The sequence below is a fragment of the Marmota flaviventris genome, chromosome 8 (genome assembly GCF_047511675.1).
Source record: "Marmota flaviventris isolate mMarFla1 chromosome 8, mMarFla1.hap1, whole genome shotgun sequence".
In the NCBI taxonomy this organism is placed as follows: Eukaryota; Metazoa; Chordata; class Mammalia; order Rodentia; family Sciuridae; genus Marmota; species Marmota flaviventris.
The window spans coordinates 54,162,889-54,183,908 of NC_092505.1; the positions used below are offsets into that span (position 1 = coordinate 54,162,889).

Sequence of the window (21,020 nt, forward strand, 5' to 3'; positions counted from 1 at the left end):
TTTGTATCCTGCTACTTTGCTGAAATCATTTATTAATTTTAGAAGTTTTCTGGTGGAATTTTTTGGATCTTCTAAATATGGAATCATGTCATCAGCAAATACTGATAGTTTCTTTTCCTGTGTATATCCCTTTAATTTCTTTTGTCTCTCTGATTGTTCTAGCTGGAGTTTGAAAGTCTGTGTTGAATAGAAGTGGTAAAACAGAGTATCCCTGTCTTTTTCCAATTTTTAGAGGGAAAGCTTTCAATTTTTCTCCATTTAGAATGATGCTGGTCTTGGGCTTAACATGGATAGCTTTTGCAGTGCTGAGATATGTTTCTACTATCCCTGGTTTTTCTAGTGTTTTGAACATGAAGAGGTGCTATGTTTTGTCAAATGCTTTCTCAGCATCTATTTTTAAAAAATATTTATTTTTTAGTTGTAATTGGACACAATACCTTTATTTTATTTATTTTTATGTGGTGCTGAGGATCGAACCCAGGGCCTTGCACGTGCTAGGCAAGCACTCTACCACTGAGCCACAATCCCAGCCCCTCTCAGCATCTATTGAGATAATCATATGATTCTTTTCTTTAAGTCTATTGATGTGATATATTACATTTATTGATTTCCATATGTTGAACCATCCTTGCTTCGCTGGGATGAATCCCACTTGATCATGGCTCACTATCTTTTAAATATGTTTTTGTATGCTATTTGCCAGAATTTTATTGGGAATTTTTGTGTCTATGTTCATCAGGGATATTGGTCTGAAATTTTCTTTCCATGATGTATCTTTGTCTGGTTTTGGTATTAGAGTGATATTAGCTTCATAGAACAAGTTTGCAAGGGTCTCCTCCTTTTCTGTTTCATAGAATAATTTGAGAAGTATTAGTATTAATTCTTCTCCTAAGGTCTTGTAAAACTCAGCTGTGGATCTGCTTGGTTCAGATTTCTTGGTTGGTAGTCTTTTGATGGCTTTTTCTATTTCTTGCTTGAAATCGATCTGTTTAAATTGTATATGTCCTCCTGATTCAGTTTGGGCAGATCATATGCCTCTAGAAATTTGTTGGTGTCTTTGGGCTTTTCTATTTTACTGGAGTATAAGTTTTAAAAATAGTTTCCAATTATCTTCTGTATTTCAATTGTGTCTCTCGTGGTATTTCCTTTTTCATCATGAATTTTAGTAATTTGAGTTTTCTCTTTTTCATTAGGGTGGCTAAGGCTTTATCAATTTTATTTTCTCAAAGAACCAGCTTTTTGTTAATCTTTTCAATTTTTTCTTTTGTTTTAATTTCATTGAATTCGGTCCTGATTGTAATTATTTCCTGTCTTCTACCACTTTTGATTTTTATTTTTTTAATCTAGGGCTTTGAGATGTAATGTCAGGTCGTTTATTTATTGACTTTTTATTCTTTTAATGAATGAGCTCAATGTAACACAGAACTTTCCTTTTAGCACTGCCTTCAGAGATTTTGATATGTTGTATTGGAGGTCTCATATACGTCTAAGCATTTTTTTAATCTCCTTCCTGATGTCTTCTGTTATCCAGTCATTCAATAGCATATTGTTTTGTCTCCAGGTGTTGGAGTAGCTTCTATTTTTTATATTGTCATTGATTTTTTTTTTTTTTTTATTTCTAATTTCATTCCATATGGTTTGATAGAATGCAAGGGTAGTATCTCTATTTTTTGTGTTTGCTAAGACTTGCTTTGTGGCATAATTTATGGTCTATTTTAGAGAAGGATCCATGTGTTGCTGAGAAAAAAGTGTATTTTCTTGTTGACGGATAAAATATTCTATATATGTCTATTAAGTCTAAATTATTATTGAGTTCTGTAGTTTGTTTAGTTTTTTAAAAAAAATTTTATAGTTGTTTATGGACAGCATGACTTTATTTTAATTTTTTTATGTGGTGCTGAGAATTGAATCCAGTGCCTCACACATGGTAGGCAAAGTGCTCTGCCACTGAGCTACAGCCCCAGCCCTCTTTGTTTAGTTTTTGTTTGGAAGATCTGGTAAGAGAGATGTGTTAAAGTCACCCAGTATTATTGTGTTGTGGTCTGTTTGATTCTTGAAATTGAATAGGGTTTGTTTGATACACGTGGGATATTTTTATGTTTGATACCCATTGTTTAGGGCACAGATATTTACGATTGTTATGCCTTGTTGATGTATGATTCCCTTAAGCAGTGTGAAATGACCTTCTTTATCCCTTCTGACTAACTTTGATTTGAAATCCACTTTATCTGATATGAGGATAGAAATCCCTGCTTGTTTATGTGGTCCATGTGAGTGATATGTTTTGTTTTCCATCCTTTTACCCTTCAGTCTATGGATATCTTTTCCTATGAGATGAGTCTCTTAGAAGTAAGGTGTTGTAGGGTCCTTTTTTTTTTAAAAAAAAAAAATCCAGTCTATTAGTCCATGTCTTTTAATTGATGAGTTTAAGCTATTAACATACAGGGTTATTATTTAAATATGATTTGTATTCCCAGTCATTTTAGTTTTTATCTTGACTTGGTTTCTCCTTTGATTGGCTTTTCCTTTCGTGTAGTTTCTCTCTTTTCTGATTTTCATTGTCTTTCATTTCCTCCTCAAGTAATATTTTGCAAGGAACGTTCTGTAGTGCAGGCTTTCTCATTGTAAATTCTTTTAACTTTTGTTTATGAAGGTTTTTATTTCATCATCTAATCTGGATTTGTGGTTGGCATTCATTTTCTTTCAGAGCTTGGTATATATTGTTCCAGGATCTTCTCTCTTTGAGGGTCTTGGTTGAGAAATTTGCTGAGATCCAAATTAGTTTTCTTATGTAATCTGAAACTTTTCTCTTGTGACTTTTAAAATTCTATCCTTATTCTGTATGCCAGGCATTTTCATTATAATGTTCCTTGGTGTGGATCTGTTGTCATTTTGTACATTTGATATCCTGTAAACCTCTTGTATTTGATTTTCCAATTCATTCTTCATCTTTGGAAATTTTCTGATATTATCTCATTGAAGAGATTATGCATTCCTTTGGTTTGTATCTCTGTGCCTTTCTCTACCCCCATAATTCTTAGATTTGGTTGTTTCATGTTGTCCCATAATTCTTAGAGGTTCTGTTCATGGTTTTTCAACATCTTCACTGTGTGGTAAACTTTGTTTTCAAGATTATATATTTTGTCTTTATTGCCTGAGGTTCTGTTTTCCAAGAGATCTAGTCTGTTAGTGATGCTTTCTATTGAATATTTTCTTTGGTTTATTATTTCCTTTATTTCAAGGATTTCTGTTTTTTTTTTTTTCCTCATCAGAATCTCTCTCTCTTTCTTGAAGTAATCTTTGTTACCTGTATTTGTTCTTATCTCTTTGTTGGAGTGATCAATTGTTGCTTGGATTTGCTCTCTTATATCATTCTGTGCTTGCAGATCATTTTAATTATGTACCTTTTAAATATTTCATCTGCTGTTCTGTCAATGGATTCTATTATTGTGGCATCTTGGTTTGTTTTTCCTTTGTTTTTTCATGATGTGCATGTGTCTTCCTCTCTAGCAGTGCGGATCTGAGGTATTATAATTTCTACCCTATAATCTTGTAGTATCCCTGCAGTTATCAATACAATACCTTGCCTTTCACGGGGAGATCAATATTTACAGCGCCCAGCGCAAACAATATACAGCCTTAAACTAACTCCTATTTAGACAATTACAGTTTTGTTTCAGTAAACAGAAATGATGTATTTGATTAGTATCTACAATAAATAGTAAGTTTGCATAAGGATCTACTGTTTCTAATGATGGACAAGGAGGGGTGGGGTGAGGTGTAGGATGTGGGGTTTATGAGGTAGGAGGTGAGAATAGAGACGTCATAGGAAGAGTGAAATAGAAATCAAGAGAAGTAGGCTAACAGGAATACCTCTGGTGTAACCAGGCCTACAGGAACCTTGGTGATGGTCTTCCAGGTCCTGCCTGTTGTCTCTAGATGGAAGTGGGCTGGGAGAGCCACATGTTGGTAGATGGGGAGCTTCAGTGTGATCACTCTCATCCTCAATAGTAGTTTTAACATTTTTTGGTTCATAAAAAATCGACATTTTATTTTATTTCTGACTTCCAGAACATTGGTAAGAATAACATTATAAACAGATTTTTAACTTGGGAATGACCTTTACTATAGTATTAAGTTAGAGTAGACATTTATCAAGAAGCAGAGGATCTGGTTGAAGTCTTTGCCTTGCCATTTACATGTTGTGTAACCTTGGATATTTAACTTCTTGACTCTCGGCTTCATCATCCATAGAATCAATCAAACAATAAAACCACCCAGGTAGTTGTAGGGATCAAATAAAATAACCATGTGAAGGCACTTTATAAACTGTAAAGTGCTTTATCAGAATATGTTTGTATCTTCTTTGAGAAGATAATTTGAATATTTGTGTGACCTTGATCATCATGTTAAAAAATGTTTTAAGATTTTATCTGCAAAATTACTGTTTATTCATTAAAACTTTGTGTAAAAATAAAACAACTTTTTCTTGAGTTTGGTGTCTTACTTGTCTTAAAAATTGACTTTAACTAATAAATTTGGGGGGAGGATTACATAGTTTGATAATGTAGTGTTCTCACTGCCATAGGGTTAGTTTTTAGGATCCCCTCCCCAAACAACAGGTGATTTAGAATTAAGGATTCTATACTTGTAGAACTTCATAGTCTGTGTTTATAAAAAAGTTTACTATTGTTATTGCTAATATGAGTGATAGGTGTTTTTGTTTATTTGTTTGACAGATGTTTACTGGTTAGTTGATTTGAAGAGGTCAGAGTGAGGTGAAAATTTTGTTTTTGGCTTTATTTTACTTACTTTGGTCAACTATCTTTTAAGTGCTTGATTATCCCGTTAAGCATTTACTCTCTCAACTAACTGCAACGACTATATTAATTGATAAGTTTTTAATATTTTGAAACCAAGTCAGGCACAGGTGTTGTGCAGTCCCAGTTACTTGGTAGCCTGAGGTAGGAGGATCACTTGAGCTTAGGAGTTAAAGGCTTACCTGGACAACATAGTGAAGCATGTTAAGGTAGTAGTTTTACCCACTGAGCTATACTGAGCTTGATTTTTGGTAAGAGTAGAAATGGAGAATAATGGACATGGTTGTGCACACCTGTGATCCCAGTAAATTGGGAGGCTGATATAGGGGGAATCACAAGTTTGAGGTCAGCCTGGGCAATTTAGTGAGATCCTGTCTAAAAAGCAAAGGTGGTGGGTAGGGGAGTGGTTCAGTGGTAAAGGGCTTCTGGGTTTAGATCCCACCCTCACCCCCCCCAAAATGGAGGAAGAATTGGTTGAGTAATTTCTGGGGTGATTGGTTTGAATTCATTCTTCCTCTGAAAGGATCTGGTCATGAAAAGTATACCATTATTCAGGTATTATTTTTAGCTCAAAATCTATTAAAGAGGGACTCTATTCCTTAGAGTCTTAATAACTTTAATTTTCAGAGCATTTAGTATAAATTAAAAGGACACATAGCTAGGGATGTAGCTCAGTGGGTAATACTAGTGTCTTAACATGCTCCAGTTCCTCGTTCAATCTGTAGTATCCAAGCAAAGAAAGAATGAGCATGTCTGATTATATCCTTTGTCACTCTATAGTGCTTCCGACTGTTTTCCTAGAAGTCTCTTGCATGCAAGAAGCTTTTGCTTTTTATTTTTTTAAATATCGTTTAAAGCATCAAGTCATAGAAGTTAACATTAAAAAATATAACTTGATCAATGTTTAATGTATAAATGTGATCTAGTTACAAGATGCTAAAGGACTTTTAAGTATTTTGCTTTCAGATTCTATGCATTTATTTATTTTTTGTATGTATTTATTTTTGAGGCAGGGGTCTCACTATATTGTCCAGGTTGGCCTCAAGTGATCCTCCTGCCTCAGCCTACCAAGTAAATGGGACTACAGGTGCACTCCACCTGTGCCTGGCTTGGTTTCAGATTCTTATACCATGTGTGCAGTAAATTATTCTTTTGTTGCTTTGATTTCATTTATAGGACAACCTTTTTATTTGGCAGAGTTTATAGGAGCATAATGAAAAAATTTATAAGCACATTTTAATGAATCTTTTAGAAAGACAGCCTTAATTAATCAAGAATTGTCTTCTTTATCATTGAATGGCTCTTCTGGAATCATCATGTTTGGGAGTAACATTGAGGAATATGATACAGTGAAATAATTACAAAACAGTTGAGGGTTGTGTGTGTTTGTATGTTTGTGTGTTTCAGTACTGTGGATTGAACCAGAGCTCTGCCACTGAGCTACATCCCAGTCCTTTTTATTCCATTTAGAGATAGGTTCTTATCAAGTTGCACAGGCTGGCCTCCAAATTGTGATCCTCTTGCCTCTGCCTCCTAGGTAGTTGGTATTACAGGTGTATGCTAACAGTTGAGTTTTGATTAGATCCTTCTTTTATATTAATTTTATAGTAAAATGCAATTTTTGATAATAGATATGTTTACAGCTGGCTTACTAATTCCTGGAATTTAACTGTCTGCTCAACTACTGTTACAAATTGGTTCCAACATGCTAGCAGCATGGATTAAGCATATTCAAATATATAATTTGAATATGATATAAGAAGTATATTAGCTGACTTTTAATTACATGAATTTTTTATTTCATGTCTTAAATTAATGTTGAATTTTTTGTGGGAATTTCTTCTAGCATCTTTTGTTTGGATCTTGCTATGTGAATTCATAAGACCTTATCTTTTGCAATCTTTTCTAGACAAGGAAGACAGATAAAAAGATATACTTTGATAATAGTTTATCATAAGAAGTTGTCTAATTTTCCTAGAATTAAACTGGAAGCATGTGAAATATTTGAGAAAACGTAAACTTACTGTCTATTGAAAAGTGCAGGCAGTATTTTGAGGCTTATCCAAAGAAAACTTCTGAAATTTGTTATTAGCATTCTTTTAAAATGGACACTGGAAATTAAGTTAGGTAGGACTAAACTATTTCATTGGTAAGAATGATTGTGTGCATTTGTTACAGTGTTTTATAGATTTTGTATTGGACTCATCAGAAGGTTGGATCTCTTTATTGTTAAGACCTTTAAGCCTTTGAAGGGAAATTTTCATGGGCAATGTTGCCAAAACCCCACTAGATTTTAAGAGGAGGTTTTGCCCGATTCACGTGACCTTGTGTGTCTTTTCTACAGGCCTTGGTTTTGTTATCACTGATTTCATAATTAAGAGAAAATGTGTTGTGATTACATTTCTCAAACAATTCCAGCTTTATTTAATTCCTTAAGAGATCTGTACTATGTGCAAAAGCACTGTTTTAGGCACTTAGGATATATCAACGAATAAAACAGAAAAATTCTTTGAAGGAGTAGGGATTTGGTTATGAGGATCTGTGGGGGAATAGTGTTCAAGACAGAGGAACAGCCAGTGCAGTAGACTTTAAGGCCTACTGGAACATTCTAGCAAAAATAGGTCACTGTGGCTGGGGATTAAGGGGAAGACTCTAGAAGACGAGGTCTGAAAGTAAAGATGAGATAGTGATGGGGTGGGACTAGCACAACAGTGCTTGTAGACCATTATAAAGACTTAGGCTCTACCACTACTACTTGTGTATCTTTGATAAATTATATAACTTTTTGGTGTTCTTACCTGTAAAATATAAATAATAATAATAATACAGGTTGAGTATCCCTTATCTGAAATGCTTGTACCAGAAGTGTTTTGGATTTTTTAAATTGGAGAATATTTACATATGCATAATGAGGTATCTTGGGGATGAGACTGAAGTCTGAAAATGACATTCATTTATATTTCGTATATACCTTATCTACATAGCCTAAAGGCAATTTTGTGCGATATTTTACATAATTTTGTGCATGAAATCAAATGTCATGATGTGTAATTTTCGACTTGTGGGCACAATATTGGTGCTCAAAAAGTTTTGGATTTTGGATTTTTAAATTAGAGATTGCCTCTGCCATTTTCATAAGTTTGATGTTTGGATTAAGTTAGTTAATACCAGCAAAGTTCTGTAACACTACTCAACAAAATCTAGAGTATATCCTCTTTGCTTTCTTATGTGTGGAGTCTACGTTAAAAGGTCAGTTTCTTTTGAAAAGGTAGCAAAGGGATAGTTGTTTTCTGCTTTGTCTTTTCTATGACAAATTATGTAAGCTTCAATTGTTGCACTTAGTGCATTTTATTATAAACAATTAACTATTAGGTGTATTGACCATCCTTGCTAAATTGTGAACTTTGGATGGATACTGCAGCATTTATACATGTGTGAGAAATCTTAAGGTATTGTAGATATAAATTGGGTGATCAAAATGTTAACTGAATTAATGATAAAAATGTTAGCCCAATTAATAAATCAGACCACCTTCTAGTGAGTATATTGCAAGTATGTTGCAGTCCATCACAAATTTTGGGGCTGGGATATAGCTTAGTGGTACAACACTTGTGTAGCATGTGGGAAGCCCTGGGTTCCCACAGAAATAGAACAGAACAAAAAACAAAACACAACAACAACAAAAAAAAACCCAGAAATAAAACAGAAAAAAAACTAATCTAAAGAATGTAGTAAGTGGTCCCTATAAAATATTTCATTTTCTGTTTGGCCATATTTTGAACTTGGTGTTGGTAGAGGATTACCTTAATTGTTAAATAGATATAAAAGTTTATACCATGTTAAAAGAAAAGTTTGTATTTGCATTATTGTATAAGAGGGTGTCATTGAGAGATTAAAAAAATACTATCCTGATAGAGTAAACATGATAAGTATATTTTTAGTCTTTATATTTGCACAAATGATTATATGCAGGTAGCATTTAGCTAGTGAAATATTAGAAGAATTGAGAAGAAGCAATATTCACTAATTTAAAGTGGGAGAGCAGGCAAGGAAAGGGGAAATTCTTGACTATGGGGACTATTGGGTGGTTGTCCAAGTAGCTTCATACCTTTGATACCTTAGGGTTTTAGTTTCCAGCTTAGTAGGTTCTCTTCTCAATCATGGTGGAGAGGAATGGGAGAGGAGAAAGCAGAATAGAGATTCAAAGGAGAAATTGGTAGTTGATACTAAATGAATAATACTTACGTGGTAATTGTGGGTTTCCATGGTAGAAGAAAGGTTGTCATGAGAAAGATATTTAAAAAATGTTTATAAATGCAGATTTTAAGCTTAAATTATTTTGTGTATGTGACATTTTCTTTCACTTCTTGCTTCACTATTTTATTTTTTCCTTCTCTTTTAAAGGATTTAGTTATATTCTTTGATGTTTGGCAGTCTTAATTTAGTGCTTTCAATAAGAAGGAATGCAAGAAGATGAGTATACTTTTTGTGAAAATGAGGATCATATTAATATTTCAAATTTATTTGTTAATTCTATAGATGTTACCATATTATATGATGAGATGAAATATTGTTTTGATTGGAGAATGGGGTATACCAAATCAATTTACGAAAAAAAAACCTCATACAATTAAAATGTTTTAATTGATGAAGTTTTATTTCCTATGTGTAGGTTTTGCATTGCTTTTCTTGTTAAACTCAGCAATTATAAAAATTGAATATAGTAACAAATATGAAATATATAGAGAATATATATTATTCTAATAGTAAATAGCAGTGTAGTGCACATAGTTTATTTTTACCTACTTTTAGTATAGTTTGAGATTCATGTTTTTTTGTTATTATTTTGGATCTATTGCTATAAAAGTTTTTTTTTTTTTGGGTACTGGGGATTGAACCCTGGGGCACTTAACCACTGAGTTACATCCCCACCCCTTTTTATGTTTATTTTTCATTTTTAGACAGGATCTCACAAAGTTGCTTAGGGCCTCACTATTTCTGAGGCTGGCTTTGAATATGTGACCCTCCTGCCTCAGCCTTAAGAGTTGCTGGGATTATAGATGTGCACCATGTGTCAGGCTAGGGATATGTTATTTACAAATAATTTTTTGTTTTTCCCTCCTTCCCTCCCTCCCTTCCCTTCTTTCTTTAACAGTAGAATGCATTTTGATATAATGTACACAAATAGAGCACAACTTGTCATTCTCTGGCTATACATGGTGCAGAGTCACTCCAATAGTGTTATCATACATATACATAGGGTAATAATGTCTGTCTCATTCTGCTGTCCTTCCCATCCCCACAGCCCCACCCCTTCCCTCACTTTCCTCTACACAAACCAAAGTTCCTTTATTCTTTCCTATCTCCCCTACCCCCCAAACATGGATCAGCAACCACTTATCAGAGAAAACATTTGGCTTTTGGGTTTTGGGATTGGCTTATTTCTCTTAGCATGATATTCTCTAGTTCCATCCATTTACCTGCAAATGCGATAGTTTTCATTCTTCTTTAGGGCTGAGCCATATTCCATTGTATATATGTACCACATTCTCTTTATCTATTCATCTGTTGAAGGGCATCTAGGTTGATTCCATAGTTTAGCTGTTGTGAATTGAGCTTCTATAAACATTGATGTGGCTGTGTCACTGTAGTATGCTGATTTTAAGTCCTTTGGGTATAAACTGAGGAGTGAAAAAGCTGTGTCAAAGGAGTGGATCCATTCCAAGTTTTCTGAAGTATCTCTACACTGCTTTCCATAGTGGTTGCACCAACTTGCAGTCCTACCAGCAATGTATGAGTGTGCCTTTTCCCGCACATCACATCCTTGGCAGCCCTTATTATTGCTTATGTTCTTGATAATTGCCATTTTGACTGGAGTGAGGTGAAATCTTAAGAGTAGTTTTGATTTGCATTTCTCTAATTGCGAGAGATGATGGACCTTTTTCCATATGCTTGTTGATCGGATTATTTCTTCTGTGAAGTGTCCTTAGCCCATTTATTGATTGGGTTATTTGTTTTTTGGTGTTAAGTTTTTTGAGTTCTTTATATATCCTGGACGATTAGTGCTCTGAAGTGTGTGTGGTAAAGATGTTCTCCCATTCTGTATGTTCTCTCATGATGTTATTGTTGCCTTTGCTGAGAAACAGCTTTTTAGTTTGAATCTATACCATTTATTGATTGTTGATTTTACTTCTTGTGCTTTAGGAGTCTTACAAATAAATTTGAACTAGTTATAGTGTCATGTATGTGTAGCTCCAGCTGTTTATGAGGCTGAAGCATGAGGATTGCTTGAGTACAGGAGTTCTAAGTTAGCCCTTTAACATAGTGTGATGATCCTGTCTTAATAAAGAAACAAACAAATATAATTGAGATTAATGGTATGTGGTTTTTTTTTTTTTTTTGTATGCTACAAAACTTTGAGGAAGTCAATTAAGAGCTTAGCTTATTTTAAAATAGACTTTTTTTTGGTAAAGTAGTTTAACAACTAAACTTCTGTCTGGCTAACAAGTAGAAATGCTAAGTTACAGAAAGACTGGGGTAGTCCCTTAATTAAAAATTATATAAACATAACTTTGAGTTAATAGATTATTTTCTAGAGATTTTAAATTTCTCTTGTTTTGGTTTTACATTTATGGCTTTTATTTTATATTATTTAATTTGTAAGATATATTTTTGAGCCCTAAAATTGTGTTAGAGCTGTTACATAAAATGCTTTATTGTTTCTGATAAAATGTTTCATCTGTCCTATTCTTTGTTTCTGATAATTTTGCTTTCAATTTTCATTACCTTTATTTCATATAGCTGGGAAAAAATACCCCAGTTTTATGTGAAGAAAACTTTGTGGTCCGGTATCAATGCAGTACCATCAAAGAGTATTAATTTTCTCTATTAGTCTCCACAAAAGGTTGATGACACCATTGCCATTTAAAAAACATCAGATCAACATAGCATTATGAATACCTTTTGCCTTAAAATTTTCAATGCTTATTAATTGTGTTACTTATGAAACTACATTCTTAATAAAGAACTGAGAGAAATGTTACTGATTGTATCAATAAAGTAATAGTATTTGAATAATGGAGAGTGTCAGCAATGCTTTTAATGAAATACATTTTCTGCTTTTTCTGTTTAAAGATGATTCAGTTATCATCCCAACTTTAAAGAAATCTTACTGCTTAACTAGAAATTATGTTTGAAAAAGTCCAATTTTGTTTGAGTCATTTCTTTATGGTAGTTATTTAGCACTGATGAACCAAGCAGTATTAGTTGCTGCTAATTATGTTTAATCCAACAGTATCTACTATGGATTATGTTAGATTTTTCACATTTAGCTAAGACTATTTCCAATTCTGATTATTTGGGGGTTAACCTGTATTTTTGTACTTTTTTAGGATAGAGGGGAGCAATCAGCAGCTTGGAAATTCAGTCAAGTGATCTGGCGGGATGGGCATTTGCCTGACATATTTTATAGAGGTAATCAGCATTGTTTTACTCAATCTTGTTTTTAGTTTATGTTCAGATACTCATGGCCTTGGACATGAATACACATGCTCAAAACTGTTGGGCAGTACTTTGCTTTTACTGGAGAATCCCTTTTCCTTTTATACTCGTTTATATGTAACACAAATATTAGGTACAAATCACACAGTATCATTATTTGTACATGTGAATATCTGTATGCTGAAAATAATTGTTACTGTTTAAAAAAAAAAATATATATATATACACATATATATATATATATATATATATGTATATATATATATATTTAGTTGTAGTTGGACACAATACCTTTGTTTTTATTTATTTATTTTTATGTGGTGCTGAGGATCGAACCCAGGGCCTTGCACGCGCTAGGTGAGTGCTCTACTGCTGAGCCACAACCCCAGCCTGTTACTGTTATTATTATTATTATTTTTGAAATATTTTTTAGTTGTTGATGGACCTTTATTTTTTATTTATTTATATGTGGTACTGAGGATCAAACCCAGTGCCTCACACATGCTAGGCAAGCTCTCTACCAGTGAGCCACAACTCCATCCCCATGTTACTGGTTTTGTAAGATGAAATCATTATCTTTTTTTTTTTCCAGTTAATTATATATTGTATGCTTTTTTTTTTTTCTTAAAAACAGGCAGACAGATACCCTTTCCTTTCTTGTTGGCCTGTGTTGGTACATATAGTAAATTTGTGCTTTTATTTTTCAAACAACATTAAAGAAAATTAAATATTTAACTGTTTTCAAGATATTTACATATCTTTCAGAGATACATTCTCATGTCATTTATTAATGATCATAAAAATTCTAAAAAGTGTTTATGAATTTGAAAATGTCTTTTGAGAATTCTTTTAATACTTGAGGATTGAAAATTTTAGTAGTTTACTGGCCATATTTTAGGATTTCCTTCTCTTTTTCATATCTTTTGATAATTGTCATGTTTGTCACTTTTCATTCCTTTACCCAGGTTTATTATAAGATGAATGCACACTTAAGCATTTATATCATGTCATAAAAAAAGGTTCTTCCATTTTTTCATTCATTATTATTCATTATCAGCATTGTATATTATTTCAAACATTTTCTGTACATGCACAAGCCTTTATTTTTGTATCTTGTATTTGCATTTTCTTTAGATAAATATTGTGCATACTTTCAGCAACATGCATTTTTTTGTGGAATTAGGCAAAAGTCTTCTGTATCTTTGCATATCATTCCTTCTCATTTCATTCTGTGTGGTATTCTAGTATTTGGATATATCATAATTATTTTAACTAACCACCTGTTTATGGATATTTAGGTTGTTAGGGTTTTTCTGATAATATAAATGGTCATGAAATGAATATAAAGAAGGTGGGTTTACCTTTGTAGGTATTTTAAAATGTATGTGGAGTTTAAATTCCTAAGGAAAAAATAGTTGAGCTACAGAGCTTCTACATTTGAGAATTTACTAGACAGTTTGCCTAACCATAAAAGAATGAATGCCCAATATCAGTACTTTCAATACAGTGGGAATCCATTAATCTCTTTGATAATCCCAGCTAGTGTCAGACATTTTTTCATATGTCAGTTTTTGCTTTTTTCCCTCATTGTTACTGGCCATTTGTTTATTTATGGGTTTCTGTATATATGTGTATTTAGGGAAATAACGTCTGTGTCATTTGTTAGGCAAATATTTTTGCTTATCTTTTGATTTTTGTTTTGTTTTCACCCTACAGAAGTTCTGATACAATATGGTGTTCTTCATCTTGATGGTTGGGGTAGGGTAGAGTAGGGCTCTGTGTTAGGTGTCGAAGGTTTTCATACTTTAGTATAGGACTAATTTTTCCTTCCATATTATAACATCTTTGAATGACACAGATCCCTCACATGTCATAATGTGGCATTCTTTTTTTTTCTCTTAGGGATACATAAAATGCTTGTGTGTCTTAATACTGGCAGTTTTAGATTTAGTGAACAATGGTACTTGAAAAAAAATTGAACAATAAATTTACAGAAATAGGCCTTGCAAATACATACAAAATTGAATAATGCAGTGTTTCAAAAATGTAGAAGACATATGAATCACTCATTAAATGGAGTGAGGATAAATGGTTAACCATCTGTAATAAAGTGGAGCTGAGTCTCTACAATCTATAGAGGCAGATTTTAAACAAGTCATAATAGAACAATTTAAAAAGTAATAGAAACTTTTTTTAATTTTAATTCTGTTATGATTGGAGAACATGCTTTGTATGGCTTTTATTTATTTATTTTTTTTGGTGCTGGATATTGAACCCAGGGCCTTGTGAATGCGAGGCAAGCACTCTTCCAACTGAGCTATATCCCTAGCCCTGTATGGCTTTTAATTTTAAAATTAATATCAGGATATTAATTTTAAATTTGTTTTATAACCACAAATTTTATATAAAATTTTACATTTGATTTATAATTATTATAAATTTATAAATAATTTATAATTTAAAGTATATATTTTTTTAATAAAATTAGAATTTATATACTCTGAATTTATAATTATAAATCATTCATTTATAATGAATAACATTTAAATTTATTGAGGCTTGTCTTCTGTCTTCGTGTATGGACTGTGCTGAAGAATGTTCCATGTGTATTGGGAATAATGTATATTCTACTATTGGTAGAGTTTTCTTTATATGCCAAGTAGGTAGTTCTGTATCTTTGCTTATTTTATGTTTTTTAATTATTTTTGGGCTCTGCTTCTTGGTACATATATAATTATTACATCTTTTCTCTTTCTTTTTTTTTTTTTGGTGTTGGTACTGGGGATCGAACCTAGGGCCTCGAGGCATGCCAAGGAAGCACTCTGACACTGAGCCATATCTCCGGCCCTGTATCTTCTTGATTTACTGACTCTTTTTCTTTAAGTCTGTTTTACATTTTGCAGTGCTGGTGATTGAACCTATGTGTGCTAGGCAAGCACCCTACCACTGAGCCTCATCAGTAGCCCTCCTAAAGTCTTTTTATCTGGTATTACCATTCCAGCTAACATATTGTTACGGATTCTGAATTTTTTTTAAATACTTTTTTTTTTTTTAGTTGTACTTGGACATAATATCTTTATTTCACTTATTTATTTTTATGTGGTGCTGCAGATTGATCCCAGGGTCTCCTATATGCGAGGTGAGCGCTCTACAGCTGAGCCACAACCCCAGCCCTGATTCTGAATCTTTTAAAATTTCAATGTAAAAAAGTGTTGCTTGTTGACAGCATTATAATTGGATTTTTTTTTCCTTTTTGTCTATAATCTGATAGTCTCTGATCTTGCATGGGATTTTTTAGATCATTCACTTGTTACTTATGGATTTCATTGGAATTACATTTTTCATTTTACTGTTCTTTTATATATGTTTACTGTGCTTTGTTCCTATGTCTACTGCCTTTTGTGTTACATACTTTTTAGTGTGCCGTTTGAATAACTTCATTGACTTTTTTTTAATATTTATTTTTTAGTTGTAATTGGACGCAATACCTTCATTTTATTTATTTATTTCTATAAGGACCGAACCCAGGGCCTCGCACGAGGTGAGGTGAGTGCTCTGCTGCTGAGCCACAACCCTAGCCCCCATTGACTTTTTTTTTTTTTTTTAATTGGTTGTTCAAAACATTACAAAGCTCTTGACATATCATATTTCATACATTTGATTCAGGTGGGTTTTGAACTCCCAATTTTACCCCAAATACAGATTGCAGAATCACGTCGATTACACATCTACATTTTTACATTTTACTATACATTTAAAAAGGTTTTTTTTTCCCTGTGGTTACCATTGGCATTACATTACACATTTATCAGTCTGCTTAATATCATTAAAATATAGGAACTTTGTCCATTATAGGTGATTTTTCTTTTCTATTTTGCCACTGTTATATATCTATGTGTTGTAAATTCAGCAGTTCACTGTTACAATCATTGCTTTATACCTCCTTAGATCTTTAAAAGAGGTAAGTTTTTGGTTTTTTAGATTAGCCCATGTGTTTGCCATTTCTGGTGTTCTTCATTGCTTCTTTTGTATTTGAGTCTAGTGTCTTTCCTTTCAGCTTCCTGGACTTTAATATTTCGTGTAAATCAAGTCTGCTAGCAAAAAATTCTCAGTCTTTGTTTATCAGGGAGTATTGTCATTTCTGAAGAATAGTCTTGGTGTTTTCTTCTTTGTTGACACCCTTTTGCTTTCAGCTCTTTGCGTGTGTGATTCACTGCCTTCTGACCTCTGTTGTTTCTGATTGGAAGTTAGCCATTCACCTATTCATGATTTTGAGCACATGCTGGGTCATTTTTCTCTTCTGCTTTCGAGATTTTCTCCCTTGTATTTGCCTTTAATAGTTTGACCATGATGTATCTAGAAATAGGTCTCTTTGTATTTATTCTACTTGAAGTTGATTGGGCTTCTTGGATCTATAGATTTATTTTCCTAAAGAGAGGAGAAAAGAAGTCAGCTCTGGAAATTTTTTGTCCTGTGTTTTAGCTATTTATTATTTATTTTCTTTCTTTCTATCTATCTATCTATTACTTTTTCTTCCTCCTGATACTCCAGACATGTTCCACATGTCTCTGAAGCTGTTTATTTTTCTTTAACTATTTTTTTTCTGTCTATTTAATTGGATAATTTCTATTAATGTGCCTTTAGGTCACTAATTTTCTTCTGTTATTTCGAATCAGCTGATGAGACCTTCTGTGTTTCTGTGTGGTTTTTTTTTTTTTTTTTTTTTGGTACTGGGGACTGAACCCAGGGGGCACTTAACCACTGAGTTACATACCCAGCGTTTTTTATTTTTTATTTTGAGAGGGTCTCGCTAAGATGCTTAAGTTGCTGAGGCTGGCCTCAGACTTGTGAACCTCTTGCTTCAGCCTCCCAAGTCTCTGGGAATACAGACATGTATCACAATGCCCAGCCCTTCTGATAAGGTTTTTAAAAGATTTTAGTTATTATACTTTTTAACTTCAGAATTAGAGTTCTTTTATGTAATTTCTGTGCTTTTATTGAAAATCTTAACAGTTGATAATTTTCATAATTAAAAAAGTTAAAAAATGGGTTCCTTCATTTTTATACACACACACACACACACTTAATTGTAGTTGGACATAATCTCTTTATTTTATTTATTTTTATGTGATGCTGAGGATCGAATGCAGCACCTCACACATGCTAGGCGAGCACTCTACCCTGAGCCACAACCCCAGCCCTGGGTTCCTTCATTTATGTTAACACATCTGAAATAGATGTTTTGAAATCTTGGTTAAGCCAACATATATGAGACTCTAAAAAATGTTTGTATTGACTGGTATTTTTCATGAATATGGGTCATATATTTTTTATGTATCTTGTGATTGTTGAAATTGGCATTTTACTTAACATTGTAGCATTTCTGGGTTGTGATTACTTACTCCCTGCCACTCAAGGTTTCTGTTGTTACTGTTGTTTTCATTATGGTTTTGTATAATACAATTCTGTTGTTGAAACAAAGCAACATATTTTATTGTTGACAGAAGTTTTATTTGGAAAAATAAATAAGCATGAATATGCAGGAAAACTCAAATTGAAGGATACTGAGATAGCTCTATCAGAAATCGAACTTTTAAAAATATGTCAATAACAAAATATTTTTTAAATGAATTAATATAATACTTCTTCAAGCTCATAGATGAAATTATTACTGGATTTGCTCTATGTGTAGGAAAGACAGTTCTTTGTGTCCTTGTAAACCAATAAAAACATTTTAGGAGCTTTCATTTATCTCCAAGCTTCCTATGAAGGAGTGTTTACAAACTTTTTTTTAGAACACTGGGGATGGAACCCACGGGCACTTTACCACTGAGCTACTTTCCCCCAACCTCTTTATTTATTTATTCTTTTAAAATTTATTTACATTTATGTGGTGCTGAGGTTTGAACCCAGGGCCTCATGCATGCTAAGCGAGCACTCTACCACTGAGCCACAATCCCAGCCCCTCCCCCAACCTCTTTAATTTTGAGATAGGGTCTTCATAAATTGCCAAACCTGCCTTTGAACTCAGTGGTCTTCCTTAAGCCTCTGTTTAAGCTGAGATTATATATATATGCCACCACACCGGCACAAACAATTTTTTTAAATTTAGTTTTTAGTTGGACACAATACCTTTATTTTACTTATTTATTTTTATGTGGTGCTGAGGATTGAACCCAGGGTCTCGTATGTGCTAGGTGAGCGCTCTACTGCTGAGCCACAACCCCAGCTCCCCCACAAACTATTTTTGATAGGTAAGAATCTAATATATGTATATTTTAATGTTGTAGATGGACAGCATGCTTTTATTTTGTTTATTTTTATGCGGTGCTGAGGAACGAACCCAGTGTCTCACATGTGCTAGCAAGTGCTCTGCCACTGAGGTACAGCCCCAGCCTCAGCCCCAAGAATCTTTATATATATATATATTTTAAGAATCTAATATTTTTAAGGAACTTTAGGGTAGGAAATTCCATAAAATCTTTAGTCTGGTGCTATGCTCAGAAATGCTGTCAGGAAGTTTTCTTAGGCACTGCCTGGGCTTTTTGTTTTTGGATATACTCCACATTTTCTATATGATTCTTTTTGTCAGCTTTTCCTGCCCAAGATAACCTTGTTCACCAAGTTTTTTATCTAGGTATTTAACATGATTGTAGAACTGTAATAGTTTCTGAGTACACATGTGTTTGGTATGTTATTGGTTGTGTGTGTTATTTCTAAGGCCTGCCATTTTGTTTGCTTTTCTCTTTATAGACTTTACAAAGCAGGTAAGAATGGCGTTTTTAAGTGGTTGCTTTCTTTGTTTTTCTTTTCTAACCTTTTAGGTCTTCTGCATTTCCTTCAATATCTTATATTTCTAATGCAGACTACAGATCTAAGCAAATTATTCTTTACAAGACCAGGGTTAATCCCCAGTTCCTAACTACCAGTATCATATTTTGTTTCATATGTTAAAAACCAGCCAGTACATTGGTCATTCAGATGTGCCTTACTAGATTTTCAAAAAGTGATCATTTCTAAATTTATACCAGGTTGCACATAACTGTATTTGTATAGCTTTTTTTCCATCCATAAGTAATATGATTTGTTTGTTGTGTATGTGTATGTTTTATTGTAGGAATTGGATGGCATAAGTGATTAAGGTGGTATTCAGGGTTTCTGAAGCCTGTGAAAGGTAGAAACTCAACCATGATTTCTTTTTCAACTCTACAGCATTCTCTTCCTTGAAGTCTTCATTTTTACCCTAGTCTCAGGTAACTTTAATACTTATTTTTCATAATCTTGAATTAGTAAAAATTTTTTCAAATGTGAAACCTTGCTGTTAAAATTTCATGTTGTGTTTACATAATAGTTTTTTTCTATTTTGATTTTTATATCTAAAGAAACTTTTTTCTTGATTTAATTTTTTTCATGAGAAGACATTGATTTTAAGACAAAAATCCGTGAAAAATGGTATAATTTTAGATTAAGTTTTAGTTTAACACCGAAAAATGTGTGTAGCTTGTCATGTAATCGCAAGTGAAATTGAAGTTAGAAATTGTTTTCTTGTTTAACCTTCTTCCTTAACAGTGGATTGCATTTCTTTACCTTCGTATTCCAAACACACATCATCCATATTACATTTTCTAGAATTTCCAGGGAAACTCTGTTTTCCTCCATAGAAAAACCTGACTTAGTAACCTAATTTATTTTTGCTGTATAATTTTTGAAATATGATAAAACACACTAACAGTTGTACATGTGTACATATTTTTTTGTATGTTTGCCTATGTTCGTATAAGGAAGCAATCTTGTAGATAATTCAGAAAGTATTTTTACATTCTCCTTTCCTTTAATGGGAATTGTGTATATCACTTTCACCCTTATCCCATTTGCTGTAACTCTGTCACATAACCACAACCAGCTACAAGTGAGGCAGGGTAATGAGTCTTACTTAGGCATGCATGTGTCTCCCATAATTTTTATTAATTGATAAGAAGGAGAGAACAGATTCTGGAGGAACAGCCAGCTATCTGTCACACTAGGGTTTGTGTCAGTTAACATTTTTTCTGTTCTGGAGTGTATCTTTGTTACTATATAGCACATATTTAAAAAAAATAACCATTAGATGTTTAATGTTTGTTTATAGTATATAGTGAAATTTATTTTAAGAAGTACTTTTTTATTCCTTTTACTTACAAAACTGTAGAAAATTTTCTGATAAAGTCAGTATTTTGATTGTTAATGTTTAAATTTTTGAGATTGGCATAAAGTGCAATGAATATAATATCTAGAATCGACAATATAGGTTTCTATTTTGCTTGTATTTTTTTTTCGCCCTTTCCCCTTCTGATAAATTACAGATATATCTTTGCCAGGTGTAATGGTATATGCCTGTAATCCTAGCAACTCAGGGGGTTGAAGCAGAAGAATTGCTAGTTTGAGGCCAGTCGCAATCTCAGTGAGATCCAGTCTCAAAACAAAAAAGGACTGAGAGTGTAACTTAGTGGTGGAGTGCTGATGGGTTCAATTCCCAACACCACAGAAAGAAAAATAAATACGCACACACGCACACAAATACACACAGATATTTCTTAAACAGTTTTGAGTTGGCATAAATATGGTTTCAAGTTTCAAAGTATCACTATTTTGTTCAGTGTTTTAGAAGATTTTGGTGGTAAATAGTAGGAATGCATTAGATTCCGTTTTTTTTTTTTGGTT

General features: G+C 33.0%; 1 protein-coding gene across 8 annotated transcripts in view; it reads left to right on the plus strand.

Annotated features, from left to right (window-relative positions):
- Nucleotides 1-21,020, plus strand: part of Znf148 (zinc finger protein 148) — a 149,655-nt gene that overhangs the window by 31,398 nt on the left and 97,237 nt on the right. For 4 of the 8 annotated variants that reach the window (XM_071615258.1, XM_071615259.1, XM_071615257.1 and 1 more), the window contains exon 2: nt 12,212-12,293. In XM_071615258.1, the coding sequence (XP_071471359.1) occupies nt 12,264-12,293 (30 nt within the window). In that variant the 5' untranslated portion in view covers nt 12,212-12,263. Of the gene's footprint in view, nt 1-12,211; nt 12,294-15,848; nt 15,867-19,437; nt 19,574-21,020 lie in introns of those variants that run through there. The other 4 variants (XM_071615254.1, XM_071615256.1, XM_071615253.1 and 1 more) reach the window with 4 other exon arrangements.